Source organism: Chroicocephalus ridibundus, chromosome 1 (assembly GCF_963924245.1).
Source record: "Chroicocephalus ridibundus chromosome 1, bChrRid1.1, whole genome shotgun sequence".
NCBI classification, from domain to species: domain Eukaryota; kingdom Metazoa; phylum Chordata; class Aves; order Charadriiformes; family Laridae; genus Chroicocephalus; species Chroicocephalus ridibundus.
Window position 1 is genome coordinate 180246207 of NC_086284.1, and position 24804 is coordinate 180271010.

General features: G+C 42.8%; 1 protein-coding gene across 1 annotated transcript in view; it reads right to left on the minus strand.

The window, feature by feature from the left end:
* TRHDE (thyrotropin releasing hormone degrading enzyme) overlaps positions 1 to 24418 on the minus strand; it is a 226017-nt gene extending 201599 nt beyond the window's left edge. Inside the window, exons 1-2 of the mRNA XM_063322932.1 lie at positions 23455 to 24418; positions 17400 to 17673 (exon numbers count right to left, since the gene is read on the minus strand). Of these exons, the coding sequence (XP_063179002.1) occupies positions 17400 to 17673; positions 23455 to 24278 (1098 nt within the window). The 5' untranslated portion in view covers positions 24279 to 24418. The remainder of the gene's footprint in view (positions 1 to 17399; positions 17674 to 23454) is intronic.
* Positions 24419 to 24804: the final 386 nt, after the last annotated feature.

A 24804-nucleotide genomic window follows, 5' to 3' on the forward strand; every position in this document is an offset into this window, starting at 1 on the left:
TATATGCCAGTAGCTTTCCTAGCTGTACATTGCACTGCATTCATATGGATGTATTCAAGGACTTAAAATCTACAACAACCACTATCAACACAAATATTTAGGAAGTACAGGAATGGATGGAACAATACGACCCTGTGAACTATTCTGTCTCGTTTAACTCCCGCGATGAGAGAGTTAGCAGCCACCCAAGTTCATTCTGTGGACACAAAAACAGGGCTCCCAACAGGCTTGTACACTGTGATCTAATCTGGAAAAAAAGAAAAAAAAAAAAAAAAAAGAGCTCTGGTTCAGAACTTTCCTGTACACCTGTGATTTCTGGGATTCATTTACTAAAATGAAGAAGCTGGAGAGGAACATCCCAGAAAGCGAGTGTATTTTCAGCTGTACAAGGTGTTTTGACATCATTTGCAGTAATCTGTGAGCCATGATAAACAGCCAGTAGCACATTATACTAGTATGAAATGCTATCCAGAACACTGAAGTTTAACTGGGAGGGAAGGGATTACATTATTGCTATTATTATGATTATTGCATTATTATATTGCAAATAGGTACTGTGGAGACACAGCATCCATGATTACAGAGTCTGTGATTCCACACTCAGCTATTCGAAAAGAAAATTCCAGCTTGCAAACAGTTTGCAGATGTTCAAGACTACATTCATTAAAAATACACTGTCAGATCCAATAGGGAACAAAATGCAAGTTTGCAAAAGTCTTTCAAAGTTATTGTGGATTCCTTTTTGTGTTTTGATTCCAGTATAGGCACATTCTAAAATGAATTATGTTTCCATTGTGGATTTCCCACAAACAGTGCAGCACTATGCCAATGCATAATAATTTGAAACATTATTTGAAAATAACACAGAAGAGGTACTTTTATTATTTCTTTTGATAAAATTAAATTGATAAGTTTGCTACAATTATTGCTATACCACTTTCAATTACAGTCTAACTCAGTCATGTATATACTACCACTATAGCCTATAAACCTCTCTAGTAACTCTGCTTTCACCTCCCAGAAGTTCAGCTGTCTGCGTACCAAGATCCAGCTCTGGTATTGCCTAACTGTGTAACTAATGAAGAAGAGCAGATAAAAACATTCAAGTTAAAGACGTTAAGATTATTGAGACAAAAATCATCGCTAGCTCAGGGATTCAAGAAGAAAATACCAACACAAAGGTATAAGACCATAGAGAGAGTTTAGCTGGCCCCTCTGGGAATCAACACCTCCAGTCATCACCATCATCAGTGTCATCAGAGCTGGTGGAAGATGGCAGCTCAGCAACACTGAGGGTCTATTGAAGGGAGCCACACAGGACAACTCTTTCTCCCCGGCCAATGCCTGCCATGCCAGCAAAGATTATGAGCAAGAGTGAGCACACTAACATTAATTGCTAGGTATCTTTGGTGTGCATAATCAAACAAATAATTGTTTTACACTTATAAGCTGAACGTACCCTGCTTGCAGAATCTTGTTATACCCAGCCCAAACAAACCAAAGCAGGGTCGTTACAGGCCTTACCTCAGCAACAACAAAATTCCATGATTGTCAAAGCCAATAACCAAACAGACACTAAACATGTAAGTCGCACTCACTCTTACGGCTTTACAGAATCAGGACATCTATTTCCCCTGCAATCAACTAATAACAAAGTCATTTATCTTTATATGAATACAAGAATAAAATACAAAAGGCATATATTTTACTTAAAACACTGTTTGGGGTTAGCCATACTGGGCAATTGTGCATTGCCAAGCATTGATTTGATTTTCATTATACTGCACTGACGGCAAAGCCATTTATCTTTTTTCAGCTCCCAGTCTCCTTTTATCTTTTTCTTACGCTTCTGTATTTTTCCTCTATCCTGCAGTGTTGCTGAATGCTGATGAGCAGAAAATGGTATAAAACCACAGTCTCTTTCAGATTAAAAGTTCAGGTATGGAAGGTCCAGCTTTTTCCATTTTGGAGTTCCCAAAGCAGCTGTATATTTGGCATTGTGCAGCTATATAAAGACCAGTTAAATACTTCACTAGCTGTCTTTCTCTAGAACAGACAGACTTTCAAACAATGACATGATGTTTCTTTCACGGTTCTAATGTGCTCTCTGTTAAGAAGAGAAATTAGCTTCCTGTCACTGCTGCCTTGCATGTTTTAACAAAAAAAATAAAGTGACCAATGCAAAAACAGTTTTCCACATATCAGAAACACAATTTTTACAGGTTATTTTGGCATTCATCTTGTAACATTTACAGATTACTAGCATTCCATAAAAATCAGGAAAACTAGAAATACAAAGAAGAAAAAACTCTTCCCAGTGTTCTAGTACTTAGCCTTTAAGTGTGTTCGCATCTCACCAGGGATGTGCAAACAACTGATTTTTTTAATTTATCCGCTCAACTTGCCATTCTTTGTTAGTATTGAATCAAGATTGCCTTAACGCTCTTTCCCACCAAAAGTATTTAATGTCATGACAGACAATACATTCCTCTTGAAATAAAGCAGTACATTTAACTTCATAAGATTTGTTAAAAAAAAAAATAATATAACAGAATTACAGCCAAAATACTAGAGCTTATGGTTAGAGTGATGCTTCACAAAGCTGACACCTCAGATGTCTTTGAGGTCCTAAAGGTCTCTATGAGGTACATGTCTGCAAACAAGATGGTATCTGTATCTCCACTGTCAGTCAACGAATGTCTGTTCAGTAAAGTTAACAGAACCTCAAGAGTGATTCAGAATGTTCCAGAACAGATACACCTACATCCTCAGCTGACACTGACTGAAATGCACTTGAAGTGTTGAAGATGTTGGTCAACTTCAGCATAGCAAATGCTAATATTACAAGACTTCTCACACAGCAGTGACCTGAACCATAATTACCTATGACTTCTAGCAGCAAGCTTTATATTATCTATTCACGTGTTTAGAATGGCATATTATCACATTGTAGAATCTTTTTCAGCAATACTTTTCCGTGAAGTTCCATCAAAATTTCCTGCCACAAAACAGAATATGGAATTGCCATTTTCTCACTAGTCATGAACTCTTCTGCCACATCAGCAGCGACAAACAGTAAAGAATGCGTCCAGAACTGACATGGACATATAAGCAGAAGAGTATACAGTTTGTACAGAATTATTTGGCACAGCCATATGTACAAAATGCTGCAGGTGAATCTCATGATACCGAGCGGTTGGTTGGTAAAATGGCAGATAAAATTCAACATCGGCAAAGAAATGCAAATAGGAAAAAATAACCAAAACTATACATACATGGTAATAGAGTCTAAATTAGCTATAGCTCAGGGAAGAATTCTTGGAGTCACTGTGGACAGCTCTCTGAAAATGTCAGCTCAGTGCTCAGCAGATATTCAATAGGCAAACACGGTGTTACAACTGATTAAGGAAAGAATAAAATCCAAAACATTATTATGCCACAATACAAACTCAAGCATACAAACTTTGAGTACTGCAGGCAGTTGTGGCACCACCCCTCCCTTTCACTCAGTGTTTCAAAACAGGCACTGTGGAACTTAAAAGGCACAGAGAAAGGTGATAAGAATAAGAAGAGATGGGAAGTGAATCCCCTACAAAGAGAGATTAAGTACTTCTGAGTTCTGAAAAAGGACAGCTAAGCCATCTATAAAATCAGGACCAGTACACAAGAAGTGAATGAAGAACAACCAGTCACTGATCATCACAGCAAAAGAAGAGAACAGCCAATGAAAACATGGAATAAACGGATTTAAATAAATGAAACATGTAAGTAAAATACAGATCTTGTTGCCACCAATTGTCACAGAGAGCAAAGTGCAACAGCTTCCAACACGGATAATGTACATTCACAGAGAGCAGGTCCTTTGGCGGCTATTAAACCAGTGGCCCATGTATAACTCCAGGTCAGAGTCACTGATAGCTGGGATCTAGGAGTAATACTCACCGGTTGTCATCTCTAAACTGGTCTCCATATAGGACACAGTAAAATGTTTTCTTCCATGGCAATTCTTACAGTAAGAATGGGTGTTTTTTTGAAAAGACTGAAAAAAAATATTTCAGTGTAATCAAACACATGACTTGAAGGCCAGCTCCGGCCGTGGGTCCCTTGCACGGTGCCTCTTCCTAGTGGATAATACAGGTTGTTTTTTTCTCCAAGAACAGTGACCAACTCAGCTTGACTCCAGGAAATAATTGATAATGAGCTGTTAAAAATCAGGAAGGTGAGGTACAAATAGAGAAACAGTAAAAACATCTCACTCCTCTGAAGGACCTCACTTGTAATTCACACGTACCAAGGACCTGGCATTAACTTCTTCACCTGAGTAATAATGACAGCAACTTGGATGTGAAAGAGTAACATCTCCACAAGTCAGAGAGGCAGAATACTTTCATAGACAGTTTTATACTGTTCTTACTCCACAGTTACGATGGTATATCACTGAAAAGGACAGTCACGTGTTTCCTCCTCCTCCCAAGTTAGATCCATGAGCTGCCCACGTATTGGGCGAGATGGTTCGGTCAAAAGGTTATTAAATTTTTTGTTAGCTTCCCTTCGGATTATTGCAGTGAACAGGCTCACTGTTTAGCCACAGATCACTAGACCTGACAGAAATAATATAGTAAAAGTGTGCAGGCGAGGGTGGGGGAAACAACCCTGCTCAGTAGCAGCTCTCAGCTCCACTGTATTACATACAACGTTAAACTGCAACCTATGGTTCAGCAACATTATTTGAACTTGGTCTGCTGGACCAAGTTGGACTTGAAAGACAGTGAGTCTGAAGTGACTAGATGCCACAAAGCAACACCGAAGAAAAAAGAAAAGGATATGAAAATCTGTGGTTAAGGGTTGGTAGGCAGGGGAGAGCTTGTGTTCAGGTGACAGAGCACAATACATATGGAAAAGCACCTCAACTTGTAAATGTTCATCGAAGCTTTTACAGTAGTTCAACTTCATCAAAACACCCCAGCATCAGTAAATCTTCTCTGTATTTGAGAGGAAGCATCTTTCAGAGCAGAGAAATTCTGCAGGGAAATCAGTTTTGTTCTTTTCTGGACTTCCTCATGTAGGTACTGCAAGGTATCATTGTACTGGTGAGTTCAATTAGGGAAAAGACTGTATAATTAAATGTATTTAAATATTTTATATGCTGCTAAAGCACATATGTACGTACAAAACAGTACTCGGAATATTTCTTCATAGCCATCAGCCCCTGAATAACGGAATTATGAAACCACGCAACTCTACACTACCAGCTGCACTATGATTCACTGATCCTTTTTATCCTCACAGTACTTCATGGTAGTGTAATCATTCCTAGTCATGTGTGACTCATCAAAGTATTTTGTAGTAAAGACAAATGTTATAATATGCCCTATTGTAACCATGCAAATTACAAATCTTCATTTCCATACCTAAATTATGCTTTCACTGAACTTTTTCTGCTGCTCAAGCAGCTCTTACATACAAGCTAGTTAAGCATTTCAAAGTTGTTTCATAGCGAAGAGTCCCAAGCCCTCTGAGACGTGGCCGCCTTCATCTCCTTTCACTTACTCAAGCCCCTTCATGCTTTCCACATCGCTGTTTTGAAAAGGTTTGCACTAGGTTCTTAACTCTAAGCTACCACCATATCTCCTCTGTATGCCTCACATGTTTCCTGTGGCCAGAAGCTAATGTAACTTGACTTGGCAGACAAATTACACAATACTTCCCATGGCAACTGTGAATGACCAGTCCTCTGTGGATCATCACAAGCCAAGCGATACAGAGACACGAGGAAAAGTTTCAAACTTCCTTTTTCTACGCCAAGATATCATACTCACAGCGAATTCATCTTTCTACTATCTTGGGGCCTATTAACTTTAATATACTCATTGCTATCCCTGTCCACAACAGATGTAATATTTTTAAGTAGAAAACTTAATAGAGTCTACTCTATTTCTTGATCCGCTGCATATTAAAATTTTTTAGAAACTGATCGTCAGGGTCAACTGGTGACTGCAATGTAATTTTAGAACTCCTCATATTCACTGCCTAAATTTCCAGTTCAAACCAAATGGGCTTGGCTCAAGAATAAACATTAAAGAGTTTCAAAGGAAAGTGAAGTATAACCTTGTGGGTTTTGTTTTTTTTAAACCAAATGCAAAAAGAAAACACCACTCCACATTTCGTGGGTAAAACAGCAGATCACAATACAGCATACTAAGAATCACAACCCCATGGAAAGTTCTAACTAAGCCCCAAACTGAGGAAGGTCTCAGGTTCCAGAAGGAACCCCTGCTACGTACTCCTTCAAAAGAAACAAAGGGAATAGAGAAGAAATAATATACATTCCTTTCCCAATAGGACCTAGAATAGCAAGAGTTTTAAACTCAAGCACAAAGGCAAACATACACTTTATATGCATCACAGATGCATACTCTCTGTACAAGTAGATGGACAAATATTTGCATGAATACAACTTGAGCATGGGATGACAGGAGGCTTTCAAATAAGGGCAGAATGCTACTGTGACCTTTGCTGGTGCTTATCACTGAAAGGTGATATAGTATAAGTACTGCGGACCAAAATATATCAGATATTCCCTGGGATCACTCTGTTCTCCTACTCTATAACTGCATATTTAACACATTTTAAACATATGGAGTTGCTAAGGAATAAAAAGCAAAGGTTAATGAAGAAAAGAAAACCAAGTTTGGGCATCAATCCCTTTCCATCGCCTGAATGCAGTTAGCAGAACTTCAGTAAGATCAGGAGAATTATTCCTTTAGTCTGGGAGAAAAAAATGCTTATGTCTTCTCTGACACAGCGGTAGCCAAAATATTGCTATTTATTTTATGAATGCATATGCATTCATATGTGTGACTTTAAATGAAGCAGTACATGTTATCCCTCATTGACATTCCCACATATAGATTTCAGCTTCTGTCTGAATTACTCAGGTCAGACAAAAAATTATCAAACTTTCTCACCAGGTACAAATCAGCCTCCTTTTCTTTTTTCCCCCGATGGTATTTCAAGGGTAACAATGAACTTACTCCAAAACAGTATTATCAAATTTTAAACATATAGGAACACTTTTCAGTAAAATGAAACGCAGCCTGATGTACTGCGTTCAGACTGTGATTTAATTAGCTACAGGGCTGGAGAACTACAAGAACCACGTATGTGTTATGCGAATGATTCAGTAGGTGTATTTCTTTCTTTGAAATTAATCCATAGGAATCCACTTCCCTTCTTCCTCCTCCACCTTTTATTCCTTTCTTCTTTTATCTCCTCCACCTTTTATTTCCTTCTTTTATCTTTATTAACTAAGGTACTGCTTGCTGTCCTGAGGATATGAACTCTTAATTGAGGTTCCAAGCTGATGTGACTAACAAACTCTCCGCTGCTCTCGGGAAAGGGAGGGTGAGAGGGAAGAAAGTGTGGGTACCCCCAGAGGCACCCACAGTAAATGTTAATAACTACTTGCTTCTTATCTCCTCGCCCACTGTAGTCATTTCAAATAAATAAAGCATTAGTCGTCTTGTTCCGTCCCACACTGCCACGCGGCTCCACTGCATGCTGCGAAACAAAACGCATCGCTAAATATTTTCAGGATAATCCACTGTGGGATAACTTTTTTTAATACACTTTAGGTCATTTACCCTTCAAAGAGAAACATAATCTGCTTTCAAATTATGCTGTTCCAAACAAGAAGATAAGAGGCTCAGTTGTCATCTCTGGCTGCTCTTGCTATGTCTCAACAGCACACAGCAGCCAGAAAGTTGCCAGACGGGAGCAGTGGAGGATCTCCTAGGGGTATCGTTCAGTGGAACCAAGCCAACACGGCTGGTTCTCTGCCACCTGTCTCCCACCCCACTGCACGAGAGGGGTGCCAGGGGATGGGGCCACGTGCCGGGCTCAAGCAGTTGGGCAGTGGCAGCAGCCGCTATGAGACGGAACAAACTCGATAATGAAACCACCGTCTGCAAGGCAGTCGAGAGTCACCCTGGCTATTCCCACAGCTGCAGAGTTTGCCCTGTGCAAACAACACCCTTGAGGAGTAGCAGGGACAGACATGTGAAGCCAGTCTGTGCCAGGCTGGATCCTGGAAAAGCATATTTACGCTATGAAGCCGTGCTATTCTAGCATCTGATAAAAACAATCTTCAGAAGAGGTACCTGAAGTGTGAAAGCACCCCACTGAGTCTTGTTAACCCTACGGACATGTTCATAGAAAATTAAACCAACAGACTATGTCCTCTACTAGCACAAATGGGGGTAACACCACAAACCATAGAGCCTGTCCTCTACTCGAGGCAGAAAAAAATACTGGGACAAAGGCAAAAATAAAATGGTATTTGTGCAGGTTTTCCCACAAAAAACTGAGGTAAAGGCAAGCCTAAAAGGTGAATGTTACAGACATTTGACTGTCAGAAAGGGAGGGGTTGGACTAGCAACAGTTACGAATCTCTGAAATGAGTGGTTACTTTCCCACTACTGTCTATAAAAACTGGGAACAAATAGGCTAAATTTCTTGTTCCTGTACGAAAAATATGATTAAAGCTTACCTAAACTCTGGAGGAGAGACTGGTCTATGAATAAATAAAAGTACACATCACTCTCTTCCCTCATGAATACTGTACCTGTCACTCAACTAGATGTCAACTAAGCCACCTGCCTCAGTAATCCATTTTCACTGCACAGAGCACAGTTACTACGGTAGGTGTACGGGATAACACTGGTTTGACTGACAGATGTTCAGGCTGGTGAAGGAATGTGTTCACCTTTACGTTGTCCTGGGGTGAGATACCTCCTGCAGATTATTTGGCACTTCATTTTTGCTTTTATAGCAAGAGCATGACTCTTACGGAAACATGTTAATAAACTCTTGCTACTTCCTTGGATGTCAGAAAGCAGAATTCATATTGATGCCAAGGACAGAGACCTTAATGAATAAGTTAATGAAGTCAAATATGACAGCAGAACATAAGAGGCAGGAGGAAACATGAAAGCATGTCGTACAGAAAGCAGAGCACAGCTCGAGTATTCAGCCTTCACTATGAGTTACATTGTCACAGTACGTACTACTAAGCATATGCTCATTAGTACATGAAAGGAAAAGGAAATTGAGTCTTTCCTGCTCCATCTCCCTCTTTCCGCTGCTTGTAGTGTGGGAAATGCGAGGAACTGTAGGGACTTCACACTACTCTCCTCTGAGCAAATGGCAGGGAAGGAGTGGGAAGTACTAAGAGTCACAGATTTTTCTTTCTTTCCATTAGCCAGAGGAGACCCCAGATGAAGCAATGCTCTTCAATGTTTGGAACTGCAGTCAAGACCCAGGCCTGATACTTGTGTGAATGGCAATCACGGGTGCTGCCTCTCTCTGTGCTCCCTGTTACTGCAAGGCAACCATAAGCCTACAAATTAGCCATAAATTAAGAATTTACACTTTTCAAAAAAGTCTTCTTGCTACTACGTACAAAGTTCAGTACATCACTGCCACCAGATACTTAGAGGTGATCTTCCTAGGCAAAACCAAAACAAAACGTTCCCTGTCCTGGTTTGAGGGACATTCCCAAACGCAAGTCTTTCAATAATATTTTTTGTAGAGTGCATTGCAGAAAGTTTATGTTAATAAAATAAATATCACATTTAAATACTGCATGTACTACAAGTGCTGACGGACAGCATTTTTTTAAAGGAGTAAGCACAATACATGTACAGTGTTTTCCAGTGCATTCGACTTGCAAATTCAACCAGAAATCAATAACAATGGATTGCAAGTTTGCAATTTATGTTTTTAACAGATTCCCTGGCATATTCAGTTTAGCATGGATGCTGATCACATAGGTTTTTGTTTGTTTGTAGCATATTTTGTAGCTATAGTATTTAAAAATTAATAAACTGAAAGTCATTTTCAATATACAAACCTCAAACAGAATGGGTAAACAAATATTGATGTGGTGAAACTGAAAAAGCTACGATTTCTTTGGATTACTAATGTGTTATATTACAGTTCCCCACTAAACTAAAACAATTCACAGTAGCAAGCACTGAACTGAGTAAAAGGTACTCGTAGAACCAGCCTTTCTGTTGTTACTACAGACAAAATTTCATACAAGCAAAAGAACACATAAACACACCTACCCATGTTCATAAGTGCATGTGCTTTTCTATCTCAATATAACTGCATACTTCCCAACACATTCTTTGTAACATGCATTTTATTTTTAACTGTTTGATGAAAGCTATTGTGGAGAAGGCAAGAGTGGGACATCCGTAATGAAGACCAAAAATGAACGGGTGTCACCATATCACTATCAGAGCATCATTCCAGGACATATAAAAATTAAACGTTACACGTCTGCATCGCATCAGGCTTCAGCAGTATGCTTGGTGCTTCCTGCATTAGCTGCTATCTGTTTATCAGATACACGTGTGGCCTCCCAGTGGTAAGTGATGGGCTAACAAAAGTTACTTTTCAGGTACAGGTGGTCTTAGAAAGTAAAGCTCAACTCTGGAGCGGGACTAAATTCAGGTTGCAGAGGACGAAAATTTTAATTGAGGACTAATTCTACTTTTGACAGCTAAATCATTCTGCTGTACCCAATTTGCTCACCCACAAAGAATTATCTAGTGTATAATTGCTTCAATACTGATGAATAAATAATAATTGATGGAGAGACTTTGCTGGCAGTTAATAACCAGCACCTGAAGAGAGGGCCTAAGGCAAAGCCTCAGGCCTTTAACCCAGGTAGTCATTAACTGACAAAAAATGCCTGGTCTTGAGGTCATTAGTGCTATTACATAAAAACATTAATACATTTTTCAAATACAGAATAATTTTCTAAAAGCTACAGGCTGAACTACACAATAAGTGCAGAGTTATTTTAGAGAGAACTGATGGGTTTGTTTTTTTCTAGCAGCTAACAAATGACGGAACCCACTGGGGAAAAAGTTATTCTGAATAGAATAAGTTCAACCTGATTTTTTTTTTTTTAGACTACTAATGAAGGTCAGCTCTTCAGTCTCCTCAGCCTGATCACTGCACTGCAGACGAGGGAAAGCCCAGCCCAGCTCTCCAGCACCTCATCGATTGCTAGAAGCACTACACTACCGCCAGTTATCTTGTCTTAAGGACAAGTATAAAACCATGGTCCCATGGTGCTGGAGTAAACTAACACGAGCTGTTGGACACGCACTGATTCTGACCTAAGTCTGTTTATGTGACTCTGTTCACTAGCCCTTCCCGGGCCAAAATGATTTTTCACTTGTGCCCAAATCAAGCAAATTTTTGTGTGATGCTGAGCCAAACTGAGTGAGCCCCCCAAACACAAGCCTAAGAGAATACAGTGCTGGGACTTTTACGCAGGCTCTCTGCAAGCCAGAGAGCACTATGGAAACAGTAATTATCCTATTTCCTTTAGCCAGATTATAACAGCTCCTCCTCATTGGCCACTGTACTGTAAAGTATTGAATTAAGATCTTTACTAATCGGGAGCTTGTAATCTCTAATTACATCTTAGATAAAGTAATATCAAAACAACAGCAGTGCAATAAAGTGTGGCCTTATTGTGGTATGACTCTTCTCATAAGATCTTTCTTAGCCTCAAGGCCTTTCTTTGTAATTACTTGGCACTGATGACTCTACAGTAATGTTTAATATAACTAAAACCAAGATGTACCCAGTTGTAGAGGTCTCTTCAAAGTGTAACGCGCACGGTTCAGCCAGCCAGTGGAGGTCCTGCCCTGAGCAGCTGACCAAGCTGTGGTCAGGCCCACACACGGCCAGTCCTGCAACATATGCTGCAACCATTTTGAAATAGGAGCAGGAGTACAAAATGTGAAACCACGCAAAATTCTTTCAGCACTGCCTTCCATCGGCGTTCCTCCTCCCACTCACCACCACCCAGCCAGATAGCCACTTCCTTTCACTGCTGCTCACTCCCATCTGCTCTGGTGCTGCCTGCACTTGCTCTTCTAACCCCTGCACCCACAATTCCTCCTGATTCCACTCCTTTCCACGCACTTTCTATTTTCCTTTTTAGCAGATACTCCCCCTGACAAGAGCCAGACACTTTAAAGCTGCCAGTTGGCACTTTATTTCCATACCTATCTCCACACCCCATCCACAGCAAAAGAGAAGCATGGTAGAAGATAAAATGTCCCTGAAACGTCTCTTTCCAGCAGTGCATTCATCTCCACTGATACACTCTGCTTTGTCCCTGGGCACTCACTCCTTCCACTAACTGAAAAGAGAAAGAATCAGCAGAAAAAAAGGACTTACAATAACTTATGAGACACTAAGAAGGCACGTCCACCTGACAAAGGAATGACACACAGAGGGTTTGGAGAAAAGAAGTACAGCTAAACATGTACAGTAAAAATAAGTCCAGACAGTGGAAAAATAAAGTAATAGCAGGAAAAGACCTGGTGGACTGAAAGCACACATAGAGACAGCAACGAAGGAAAGAGACACAGAGATGATGGGACAGACATTACAATCCAGCCAGCAATAGTTTGCTTTTAAGAATTACTGACAAAGAACACAGATAAGAGGTACAATCAGGAAACACAACATATAAATAGAAGCAGGCAAGCATGTGAAGGTGAGTTTTCTGGATTATTGTATTGTGCAAAGATGACAGTGCACAGATCCCAGGATTTTCACCAACCACAGCTGGCACAACTGCTAGAGCCATACAAAGATCAGCTAAGCCTGCTCCTAAGGGCATCCCTCCACCCTAAGGGCATCCCTCCACCCTCAGTACAGCATCGCCTCAGGCAGCACCCAGGTAGAACTCTACTGCTCCCTATACTGCAGCAGCATGGATAACTATACCACAGTCCTTTCCACAGGAATCAAGGCCCTGCCCAAAGATAGTTGCCATGATTTCCTGTAATCCTAGATAAATGTGAACAACATATGGTATATCTGTAATGCATATAAAAAGTCGGCTCTTCTTTTAAATTACCTGGTCTGGAAGGGATTCTGATCAGACCATATGGAAACTGAAGAGTTATGCTATTGATTCACATGCACTGAGCTATACTCATAGAAAAGTACTGCTTGTCTTAATTCCCCTTTCCAAACGAATTTTAGCGTATACAACACCTTCATGTCTGCAAGAATTACATAGGATATATCAAGACTACTATTTTGATTTAATACCTAAGGTTTCCAAAAGTTTCTATTTATAACTTGATTTGTATTTGAATCTCACACTTAAAATTAATTCTGAGGTCAATGTAATTCTTTGAGAAAAACTGAACAGCTAGCACTTAACCATTTTTGAGGAACAAATCTGCTTTTAATCTCACCATTTTTTCCTGTTCCTTGGGGAGTTTATCTGCCTTTGACTGTAGCATTTTAATAAGACTGGTCAGCTAGAAGAGAGGTGAGATTTCAATCATGAGCAAGCTGTCAAAATTTGAAAGGACAGCCCCCTCCCCCAAAAATGTTTTGTGAACCAAAACCAGGTTCATGAAAGTGACAAAACAAAAGCAAAAGTATATGCAAGCTGAAGTCTTTTACGTGTCTACTATACGTCTACAAAATAAATACAATATATATTGCATTAATTGATGAAAGATTCCCCCATACAAGAAATGGCCTATTAAGATGCTTCAATATGGAGGTTTGGTTAACTTTCCTGAACATTCATTTTTAAAGGCAAACTTACTTTTATCATACACTTACGTTCATTGCCATGGATATGGGAGCAACTAAATTTTAGTGAAAAAGTGGCTTTGGAGGAATCCAAGAAGTTTAAAATTGCAAGTGTCAGGATTCAGATAATTTCAAATTCACTCAGTAGTGTCCGTGAACTCCTGGCATTGCAATACAAAAGACTCAAAAAGATGGATTACCTCAGCAGTTCATCTGAACGAACACAGCTCTGAACTGAAGTGTTTGCCATGAGTTCATACCTTAAAAGATACTATTTCAACAAAACTGAACAACCTTTAAAGATGATCAGATCACAAATGGACTGAAAAATAGCAAGATATATTTAACCAATAACTCAGTATAAACTATTTCGGTATTCCTGGATGTTAATATACCTCTCTGATAGGCGCATTATAAAAAACGAGAGAGAGAATGCTAGACTAACTGAGCAATTTTATGGGATAAGGTACTATCTCAATCTATGTAGGCTTTTGGTCTTGAAGTCTTTGCAAAGATTACCTACTAATTTGCAGAACTGTTAGCAAAGTTCTGTATAGTGGTACTGTCAAGCTGGTGGAGTATACATATGTATGTCCTACATGCACTGAAGCAACAGACTGAAGCGTAACTATCAGGTTTCAGTAGCCACAAATTCCTAACAAATTAATACTTGGATTTTCTCTTCGGATTCCTATTAAACCTAAAGTCTTGAGAACAGTTTTGCCAAACACGAGAACAGCAGAATGTTATCATTTATTGTCTATAAGACATGAGTGTGCCTCTGTCTTCAGAGTATCAACATACTCAAGCAGCAAAATTCTGAGCTCTGAATAACACTACAAGAAAATGAGTTTAAGAGGAAGTAGGTTGTATCTTTCGAATCGGTGGTCCTGAGGTCCATCCCCCACATTTCATGTATTTGCGTACACTGATGTCGGAAGATGAACTGCTTGCAGCTGTTTCTCAGATGAGTCTCACATTTCAAAGTGAGATAACAGGGGAGTATTACGTAGGGCAAACTTGCAAGCGTTACACTGTATTAGAGCACAAGCAACATGAGACCTACCTACTAGTGTATACACCAAAAACTTCCATCTTATTAGAGTTAAAGAAGAACCTCAAGTAACAAGTGTTTTCTACAGCTGAAAAATATGAGGCCATTTTTAGCTTAAGACTAAATCCTTCAGCAGGTGGAGCACATTACAATGAAAATCATCAACTCCTACCTGGACAGAAGTCTATTTTAGTACTGGTTGATAGGGAGTAAGAAATGGCCTGACATCTCACCCTGTTCTACTAGGCCAGCAAATGCTTCTCTTTATCCGGGAGTGTAGTTACAGGATGAGGGGTAACAGTTTTGAACTGAAAGAGGGTAGATTTAGATTAGATATTAAAAAGATATTCTTTACTGTGAGGGTGGTGAGGCACTGGAACAGGTTGCCCAGGGAAGTTGTGGATGCTCCATCCCTGGAGGCGTTCAAGGCCAGGCTGGATGGGGCTTTGAGCAGCCTGGTCTAGTGGGAGGTGTCCCTGCCCATGGCAGGGGGGTTGGAACCAGATGATCTTTAAGGTCCCTTCCAACGGGAACCATTCTGTGAGTATTACAACAGCCAGAGGCAACCAATTGCTCGTCCCAAGAGCAATCCCTCTTGTTTAATCTGTCAGTAGCAACACTAAGAATCAGGCATCCACTTCTCCCTGCTTACTTCTTTGCTTTGGCACTCGTAAGATCCTTTTCTAAATTAACTCAGTTCACTGAACTGACAGAGAAACAACCTAGCACCCCCCCCCCCAAAAAAAAAAAAAACACCAACCAAAAACAACCCCACAAACCCAAAGGCTTTCAGCCATCACAGGTAACCACTAGGACTCACAAGCACGGCCTCAGCAGTCCCCATATCCTTACACTCATCAGTTACAGCACCTCAGAGATCCACTTCCCAGCCATGCTTTCTCCTCGCCTTTCGTGGGGCCAGAGGGTAGTGTCATAGTCTGCTGGCCATGGTATGAAAGGGCTGTAAAGGAGTGAAAGGCCCTCAGTGTCCTACCCAGCTGTTCCAGTTGTGGCTCCTGTAAAGATGAAAAGAGAGCGTGCGGGGAGGATTTGGATGGCAGTAGGTTGGAGACAGACACGCAAGCGGCAGCGTTGGAGTCATCTGATGGAACAGCTCAGTGCTAGGGGAGGGACTGGTCTCTTCTCACAATGAACAGGCGACAGGAGAAGAGGAAATGACCTCAAGTTGCGCCAGGGGAGATTTAGGATGGGTATCAGGAAAAATTTCTTCACAGAAAGCGTTGTTGAGCATTGGAACAGGCTGCCCAGGGAAGTGGTGGAGTCGCCATCCCTGGAGGGATTTAAAAGATGGGCAGACGTGGTGCTGAGGGACATGGGTTAGTCGTGGGTTTTGCCAGTGTTAGGTTGATGGTTGGACTCGATGATCTGAAAGGTCCCTTCCAACCAAGACAAATCTATGATTCTATGAAAACCGAGACTTACTTCCTGATCACTTCAGTACAGCCTAAATGAGGGATGGTAACAAAGAGGACTGTCCTGGGTCCACCCTCCTTCATCTTCAGCACAGACTTGAATCTGTATTAGGGCTCTCACAAAAAGCTGGATCAGAGATCTGATTTGGTTGAAAACTTACCACACTTTCATTTATTTTTCCAGGTCAGCTTTCAGCCAGATCATACGGCGGTACAAATCTGAAGACTGGCACGAGGAAGGGCAAAAATACCTTTGGCTCAGAGAAGGTGGGATCAGCTCCCTCCACAGCACTTCAATGTTTAGGCTAGCTAAAAGTGGTTATGGAGCAGTTTCCTGACCTGATCAGCTGCATAAGGGAAGCCTGCAGTCCCTCCTCATGCCCGCAGGCTACAGCACAAAGTCATACAGCATTTGCAGAAGCATAAGGTAAACACCCCCTTTGCTCAGACACACAGCTTAAATTGACACCTAGCCTTCTGCTTCCAGAACTAGCTCTGTTTTGTTATCCACAGTAACTATGAAGGAAGGGTTTCTCTGTATGTTCACCTCAAAAATCTAGATGACAGCACTGTGAAATATTCTATTAAACTGACAGCATTTTTCATCTATGTTTTGGCTTGTTACACAGTTCTGAGCTTGATATTTGTAAACAAAAAAAAAACTGACATAAATAAAGGATTTTCTCTCTTTTTTTCATGGCCTAACTCCTGGAACCATGCCATGTTTGGAAACAACAGCTCCAGAAAGTTAGTGCTTCCATCAACCTGGACCTCCATCAGAAGTTGATAGATTGTAAAGTCCTAAAACAGAAATTACTTTATAAGCCTCCTAAGCTAGCACACAGCACACCAAAGGACATGTTAGTACCGAAGGAAGGAGACTGGAAAACCTGCCAGTATTACTGCTTTCTTTTAATAAATAGTTCCACGGACACTGGTATTGAAAAGGCTACAGGAAAAACAAGAGAAAACTTCCCAAGAAAGTCAAGGTGAAGTTAAACGGCATATTTAAAAGCATAACATTTCATCAGACAACCACATCTACTAAGCTAAGCAATTACAAAAAGCATCAAACAAACCATAAAAGTTAGACAAACCTTCAGAAAAGGTCCCAACAATACACACTACCATTAAATAAACTGGCAAATTTTAGGAATGCTAATCAAGAAAGTGCTTTAAGTACTTGATGTTATGATCCCTTACAAAAAGTGAGTGTTTTCAAAATAACGAAATGTATTTGATACAACATTAGAAATACTTACAACTACTCCGCTCTTGGTGACAGTTTCCCGGTATGTAAAATTGCACACTGCCCAAGCTAGGTAATACGTGGACATGAGAGGGGTCTGTGAAAAGTGATCTGTAACCCATCCATCTTCCTCAAAAACAGAAGTTTCAACTGGCATGTTGGACAAAGATAAGTAAGTTGCTTGATGCCTGATGCTGATTTTGAAAGTGGCCTTGTAGATGGGCTCGTCAAAGCAAGGAAAGGCTTTTCTGGCATGAGTAGGAGAAAACTGCGTAACACCAAGAAACCTAGAAAAGAAGGAAACAAAAAAAACAAAGCGATTACTAAGTGTGCACAGTACTTGATTCATGGATGTACCAAATAAGACATTGCTTGACTACTGTGGTCTAAGGGGCGGGATGGATGGGGGATGACACCAAACTGTACAAGATATACAGTGTTTGAACACTGCTTTATCACTTTCTTAGTCCCTGTACTGCAATGCAATTGATATAAAGTAATGGTCTACAAATTTCCTAGAAATTTTCAGACACCACACTGGCCTTAAATAAATAATCCCTTGTCTTTCAGCCTTAAATAATCCCTCGTCTTTTATCAAATTTCAGGTTCTAGCAGTTTTGTTCATCAATACATGAAAAAAAGTTAGCCATTATTGGTTATACAATGTAAAAAAAAAGCACAGTCCTTATTCAAACCAGGATTTAACAGCCCTCAGGGAGTTCACTCTGCCCTGAGACACCAACAGGGCACTTTGCCTTTCTTTGGGCATGAGAACTTACAGCGGCCACAGAACGTGCTCAAGAGGGTCACTGTTTTCCATTGCTGATTACTTCTGTACCACTTGCATGTAGGTCTGAGACATGCTACTATACAGCACTGCTGTGACAGTACAAATCCAAAACACCATTCTGTGAGCTTATACAAATATAAGCAAATGATTAAACAAGCAGAGAGTAGTTCACCGTTCTTCTACACGTGCTTTTCTTTTCTGGTTATTTTATAGAGAACAAATTGATGCTCTCGGTTAATGGGTCAAATTATGACAAGATCTGTGAAGGAGGAAAAGACATTTATTATGCCACTGTAGAGAATGGGAAGGCTTTAGTTTGACAATAAAATCTGTAACTGGTTTTTCGGAACTAAAGAGATTTTAATCCAGATAAAGAATAGGAACCTTTCTGGGTAGAGACTTATTGGAGGAAACCCACATGCAATGATCCCTTTGCAGAAACAAGAAGCTACACCTAAAAGGTTGAATTATGGGGTTTGTTAAGAATAATTTCTGGAGGCACAGAAGATGAGAAAATGACAGCTACGTAACAGTAAAGGTAGCACATATGTAGGCTTTTTGAGTGCTATTGATTCGCGCCTCGCTTTCCAAGGTTCCATCAGTGGAAACAACCACGCAATTTTAGATACCAGGTAAACATTTATCAGAATTTTAGAGGCTGACTAATCATCTGTTATTCCTCTGAGGGAAGAGGATGGGTGGATAGATTTGATTTAATGAAAATGGTGGCACCTATTATTAATCAGGCTATAAGCATTACTCTGCAATATGATACTCTCTAATGCGAAGGGAGAATAAAATAGGTAGCCCATAAGGAAAATAAAATATCTAATTAACTTTTTCCAAAACTTCTTGGGTTTTATACATATTTTGGAGCCATTATTTTATAAAAAAAAAAACAATGAAGAAATAGACTTCTTGAAATGTTACACTTTTATTTTGCTATAGTGCATCCATGCCTGATAGAACTAGATATATGTTTTACAGTGAAATTATCACCTCTTTCAAATAAGGCAAATTTTTTAAAAATTTGAAAATTTTTTTCACGTCTAAAACCATTAACATTGGTCTTTTCTCTAAAATAAAAAGTCTTATTTGGCTAGTAATTGTTGAAGGAATTCATCATATCACATTTTCATTGTCTCATTATAAAACACGGATTATTAAAATCATAATTCTGCATAAGGTTGCCAAATATAAGGTAAAAAGTTGGTGCCAGGTATTCAGTGTTAATCCAGCAAAATTCCATATTATCATTGAATTTACACTAGTGCAACAGAGCCAAATCAACCAATTAAGTGAAGCAAAGCAACTTAATTTATATGCAAAGTATTTCAAGTGGACCTGATTCTGCATTCTAGGCACACTCTAAACAACTACAGACATCAACAGAAGCTTCAAGTAAGCATGGAAAACTGTACTGGCCTGTTATTAATAAAGCAAGAATGATGAACTTTTCTCTGCAATTAACAATTTTAACGAGCTCAGACACACATGTAAATGCATACTTAGGGAACACTGTATGTATTCTGACACTCTCTAAATAAGGAAGCTTTCCCCACACCACCACTTCTCAGAGATCCTATCAGTAGTCTTTTAATAATTGTTATGTGTTAGGCCATTGAAAGAATCCCTTCGCCAGGATAATAAAACCTGGTAAACTCTGCATCTTCTGTATTCTCACAGATAGACAGATATATCCACATACATACAACTGGAAAAACACTGGGAGGTCAATATTTCATACTAAAAATACATCAACTACCAATAACAGTGATATTTATAACATGTGCATTACTATCAAACATTGATTTGCTTATTGTGCCATAAAGCAAGACCAACAAAGCAGTTAAAAAAACTGCTTCCCAAAGACTAAACCCTTACACATGCTTAAAGGAAAAAAAAAAAAAACCACAACAAACATTGTCTGTCTATTTGTTAGGAGGAAAAAACAAACAAAAGTTCTACAGCATGCCAAAAGTGAAGAACAGGCTGAGTATTTCATCCATCTCTACACACCTCTCTGGGCACTGACATTTTTATCTCCAATTCCCCAAAATATCACCATAAAAAGTTGTACTTCTGGGAATGACAGCCTTGCAGCCTGTCTTCTCAGCGTACCCACGGCAGTAATTTGCAGGTGTTTTAATTCCACCTCATCTATTAAAGGAAGACATGTGTTTCCTCAACAACCTACCTATTTTGACATCCTAGTTGTTATAAGATGTAAGAATATGTCTGTTTGTTTTGTCTGCACAATGTAAGAAAATTTTTTTTCCTTTTCATTTATGCCAGTTTGATGTTCATTTAAATTGTGCACGCGTATTCTTATGGTAGTCTCCAGTAGCTCTGTATTAAATGTTTGTTGATTACTGCCAGTAAATTCTGGCACATAATGCAAAGTAAATTTGTAGCATGTCACTTCCATTTTACATTTCAATTAAAGTAGCAAAGATTTCAGTAAAAAAATAAATACTTTTATGCGGATATCAACATTTCGGGCTGATTTATGACTTTCACCTGTGAAGACCACAGAAAATGAACTAACTTTATGAAAAAAAAAAAGTACAAAGTGAAGGCATTACTATGTTTATGAAGCCTCACAGCCAGAGTTATTCACTCTTCATATACAACAAAAGTGAAAAATGATGGTTTAGACCCTTTTATAGCAACCGCTACTCCAACGATGTTGCTGTATTTTAATTGAATATAAAGATGTCAAAAAGCTAAAGTCCTGCTGGAACATCAAGGTCTCTCAGAGCATGAGAGAAGCCTGTCTATCTATCATAGTAGAAGCTGTCCATGTTTAAGGAGTACAAATGGCGATAAGTATTACATTAAAAAAGAGTTATTAATCAAAATGCAAACTGCTACACTGCAAGAGCACGCTCTGAACAAAGAAGTTCCCTGTTTTAGAATGTGCATTATTTACTTCAATCTATAGTGAGTTGTTAAGCCTGTGACAGTTAAAAAGGAAGAATAAGACTTCTATTAAACACCTGAAACTCTAACCACACACTGATTACAGTTTTAAAAACAACATTTCACTGAAAGAAATATAAGTGAGCTGTGGTAAAGAAAAAAATGACACTTATTTTAATATAACAATGCTACCTAACACAAGGTAAGGATCTCACCCAATATGACTATATTCAAGTGTATTAAAAAAAAAAAAAAAAAAAAACTTGTATCTGAAAAGTTACACAAAGAGTACTGGGAAACACATTTTACCATCGCCTTTTGCTCCATGTCTTAAGCTAGCTTAATGATTCAAAAAGTTAATAGGCCTTTTGTTGCTGTTGTTTTTTAAATCATAACTGGGGCATCGGTACTGATGTGTAATACAGTAACTCTGGAGAAATGTCACTGCAACACCTATTTGACAGTTCAATTATTCCTATACAAAGTCTAAATACACAAGAGTAACTGCTTAAATAATTTCTTGCATTTGTAAAGTGCATTATACCCCCTGCTGTCAGCAGTATTTTGTCTTAAGATTTGCCCGCTTCCATACAGGTCTGCAAGTACTCTCGATTACCCCAGTCATTCACTCCTTAGTGATAAAAGGCAATTTACCTGCATCTTTTACTACAACCATGCTTTTCCAAATTTCCCTTTTATTCCACTGCGATGACAAATCGCACAAACTTAACTTCAATCCTGCTTACGGTTCTAACATCGGGCAGTTTAAAATTGGCAGTAACTGTCAGTAATCAACAGTAACGAAAATACCTTTTAATACAAGCGTTTTTGATTTGATTGAGTTGGTGAGTGCTCTTTTTCTGTCTGACTTTTTTGTCCAGTTCTTTCAACTATGAACTCTTGGCGTCACAGTACAAAACAGCAAGATTCAGAAAGTGAGAACCTGTCACTGCATGGATGTTTAAAGTAAGCACAAGTTGCCCAGGGAAGTTGTGGATGCCCCATCCCTGGAGGTGTTCAAGGCCAGGCTGGATGGGGCTTTGAGCAGCCTGGTCTAGTGGGAGGTGTCCCTGCCTAGACGGTCTTCAAGATCATTTCAAATCTAAACCATTCTATGATTCTCTGACAGCTTACAAAGAAACTAATTCTAAAATTATTAAACCATGCCAGAACTATCAAGAGACGTACCCCATCTTTTGTATTACAAAGCCTGATTGTGGTTAGAAAACTACTTTAAAAAAAAAAAAAAAAAAGAAAAGCCTCTGTAACTGCCTGGACGGGGGCCTCCATGGTGACCCTGCCTATCTTAACAAGGGCCTCGACAGGGACCCAAGGGCTACAAAAGCAAGAGTAAATACGGATCAAAATCGAACCTTGTTCTGCGTGAAAACAGCGAGCACTGACCAGCTGTCACTGGGTGTAAACCTATTCCGCTCCTGTGAAATCACACCCCACCGCCTTTTTGCTTCAAATAACGAAATAAAAGCACAACAGCAGAGAAGTTCCGCTCCCCTACAGGCTGCTATTTACGACCTGGGAAGGCTGTGTCACACGAGGACACCGGGTGGCTGGACACGGCGGGAGTGTTTATTCAACAGACCGGGATTGCCTCGAGATGCACACAGCGGGCGGGGTGTTTTATTCCTGTCCCCCTTGGAAGTTCACCCGTAACCACCGTCCATTCCCAAAAGCCGCCCAGGGGCACCTCCTCCTGACGGGCGCCCACAGCCTTCCCCGCTCCCGGCCCGCTCCGGCGGAGCGCTCCGCTCACCTGCCGGCGGCCCCGCCTGACCCCGGCCCGGCCCCGGCCCCGGCCCCAAGCCGCCCCGCAGCCCTGCCTCGCCGAGACCGCTCCGCCCGCCCTCGGCGGCGCCCGACCTGCCCCCGCTCCCCCCGACACACCCCCTCAGCCCCGGCCGTTGAGGCGGAGCGGAGAAGGGCGAGCGGCCCCCCCAGAGAGCTGTCGCAGCTCCGCCTCCTCATCCCGCAGGAGCGACCGGACGACGGAGGGGACCCCCGGCGAGGCAGCCGGCGGCTGGAGGCGAGGCCCGGCCTGCGCTCATCCCCCGGCCGGGCGTCCCGCCGCCGTGCCGGCCGCTCCCTACCCGGCACCCCCACCACCGCCACCCCCGACCCTCCGCGGCAGCCGGCCGGGCCCCGCGCCCGTCAGCGCGCCGCGGAACCGCCGGTGCCGGCCGGCGCGGAGCCCCGCGGCCTCACCCGCCTGGCGGCGCCGCGGCCCACCGGGTCCTAGCGCCGCCCCGCCCGCCCGAAGTTCGGCGCCGGCTGCCGCGGGGAAGCGAGGGTGGGGTGGGGACCGGCAACTTCGGTCCCGAGTTGCCGGTAACTTCGCTACCTTCTCTCGCCGTGCAGGACGTAGGAGCTGCGGAAGAAGCCCAGCAGCTCGTTCTCGATGAGGGCGTTGTAGATGATCTTGAGGTTGTAACTCCGCTGCACCTCCAGGCTGCGGCTGAGGACGACGACGAAGACCTGGGTCTGGGGGTAGAGGAAGGAGCGGGCCACCCGCACGCCGCCCGCCAGCTTGTCCTCGGCCACGCGGACCGCCTCGATGTGCATGCGGTGGGCGTGCAGCACGATGTAGCGGCTGGCGTTACGCACCTCCAGCTCCACGTTCACCTCCCCGCTGAAGGTGAAGTTCTCCATGAAGGCGCTCAGCATCAGGTTGTAGTGCAGCGGCCGCAGGTGCCGCGGCAGCCGCGGACGGGCCCAGGGTGGCGGCTCCCGCCGCCTCTGCCACTCCTCCTCCTCCTCCTCCTTTTCCTCCGCCGTCGCCTCCCCGCCCCGCGCCTCCTCCTCCTCCTCCGGCCGGCCGGGGGGCTGCCCCATGCTGGGCGGCTGCCGGGCCGCCCCCGAGAGGCTCCCGTTGCCGCCGGCCCGCGGCGGGCCGTCGGCGGCGGCGGCGCCGCACTCCTCGAAGCGGACGCTGAGCATCACGGCGATCATGGTCACCGCCAGCAGCGCCAGGATGGAGACGGCGAAGCCCAGCACCAGGCGCTTGTGCACGGCGATGTGCCGCTCCGTGGTGCGGGGTCTCGGCCCCGCCGCCTCGGCCCAGGGGCCCGGCGGCAGCCCCCGGCTGCCGTTCCGTAGGGCGGCCTCCTCCTCGATCATCATGGGGGTGACGGGCGGGCGCTTCTCCCGCTTCTCCTCCAGGGCCATCACGGCAGCGCCGCCCCCGCCTCCCGCGGGGCCGCCGCCCCCCGAGGGGGCCCCGAAGGCATGGGAGGCTCCGAGGCAGGGGGGCCCTCGGCCCGGGAGGACGTGCCGCCTCTCACTTCCCGACGAGCCGCATCACCCTGGCCGCCAGCAGCCCCGCCGGGGAGCGGCCCCCGGGCGCGGGGGAACGGGACGGCACGGGACGGGACCGGGCAGGAGCCGCCGGCGGCGGGCGCTCCCCGCCGTCCGGCCCCGCGCAGGCAACTTGTGCGGCTTCCGCGGGGCACTTCAGCACATGCCGCCGAGCGCACCCCGGCGCCGAGGGGGAGGGCTCTGCCGCCCCGGCCCCCCCACTAGCGCCGCCGTCCGCAGGGAGCTCGCCTCCCCCCGCGCCCGGAGCCGCCGGGGCCGGGGTCGGGCTCCGCGCCCGGCCCCGGCAGCGCCCGGGCCATGCGCTCCCCGGCGCCGCCGCGCAGGTCGGGCCGCCCCCGCGGGGTTCGCCCGGCACCGGGGGCGGTGGCACCGGACA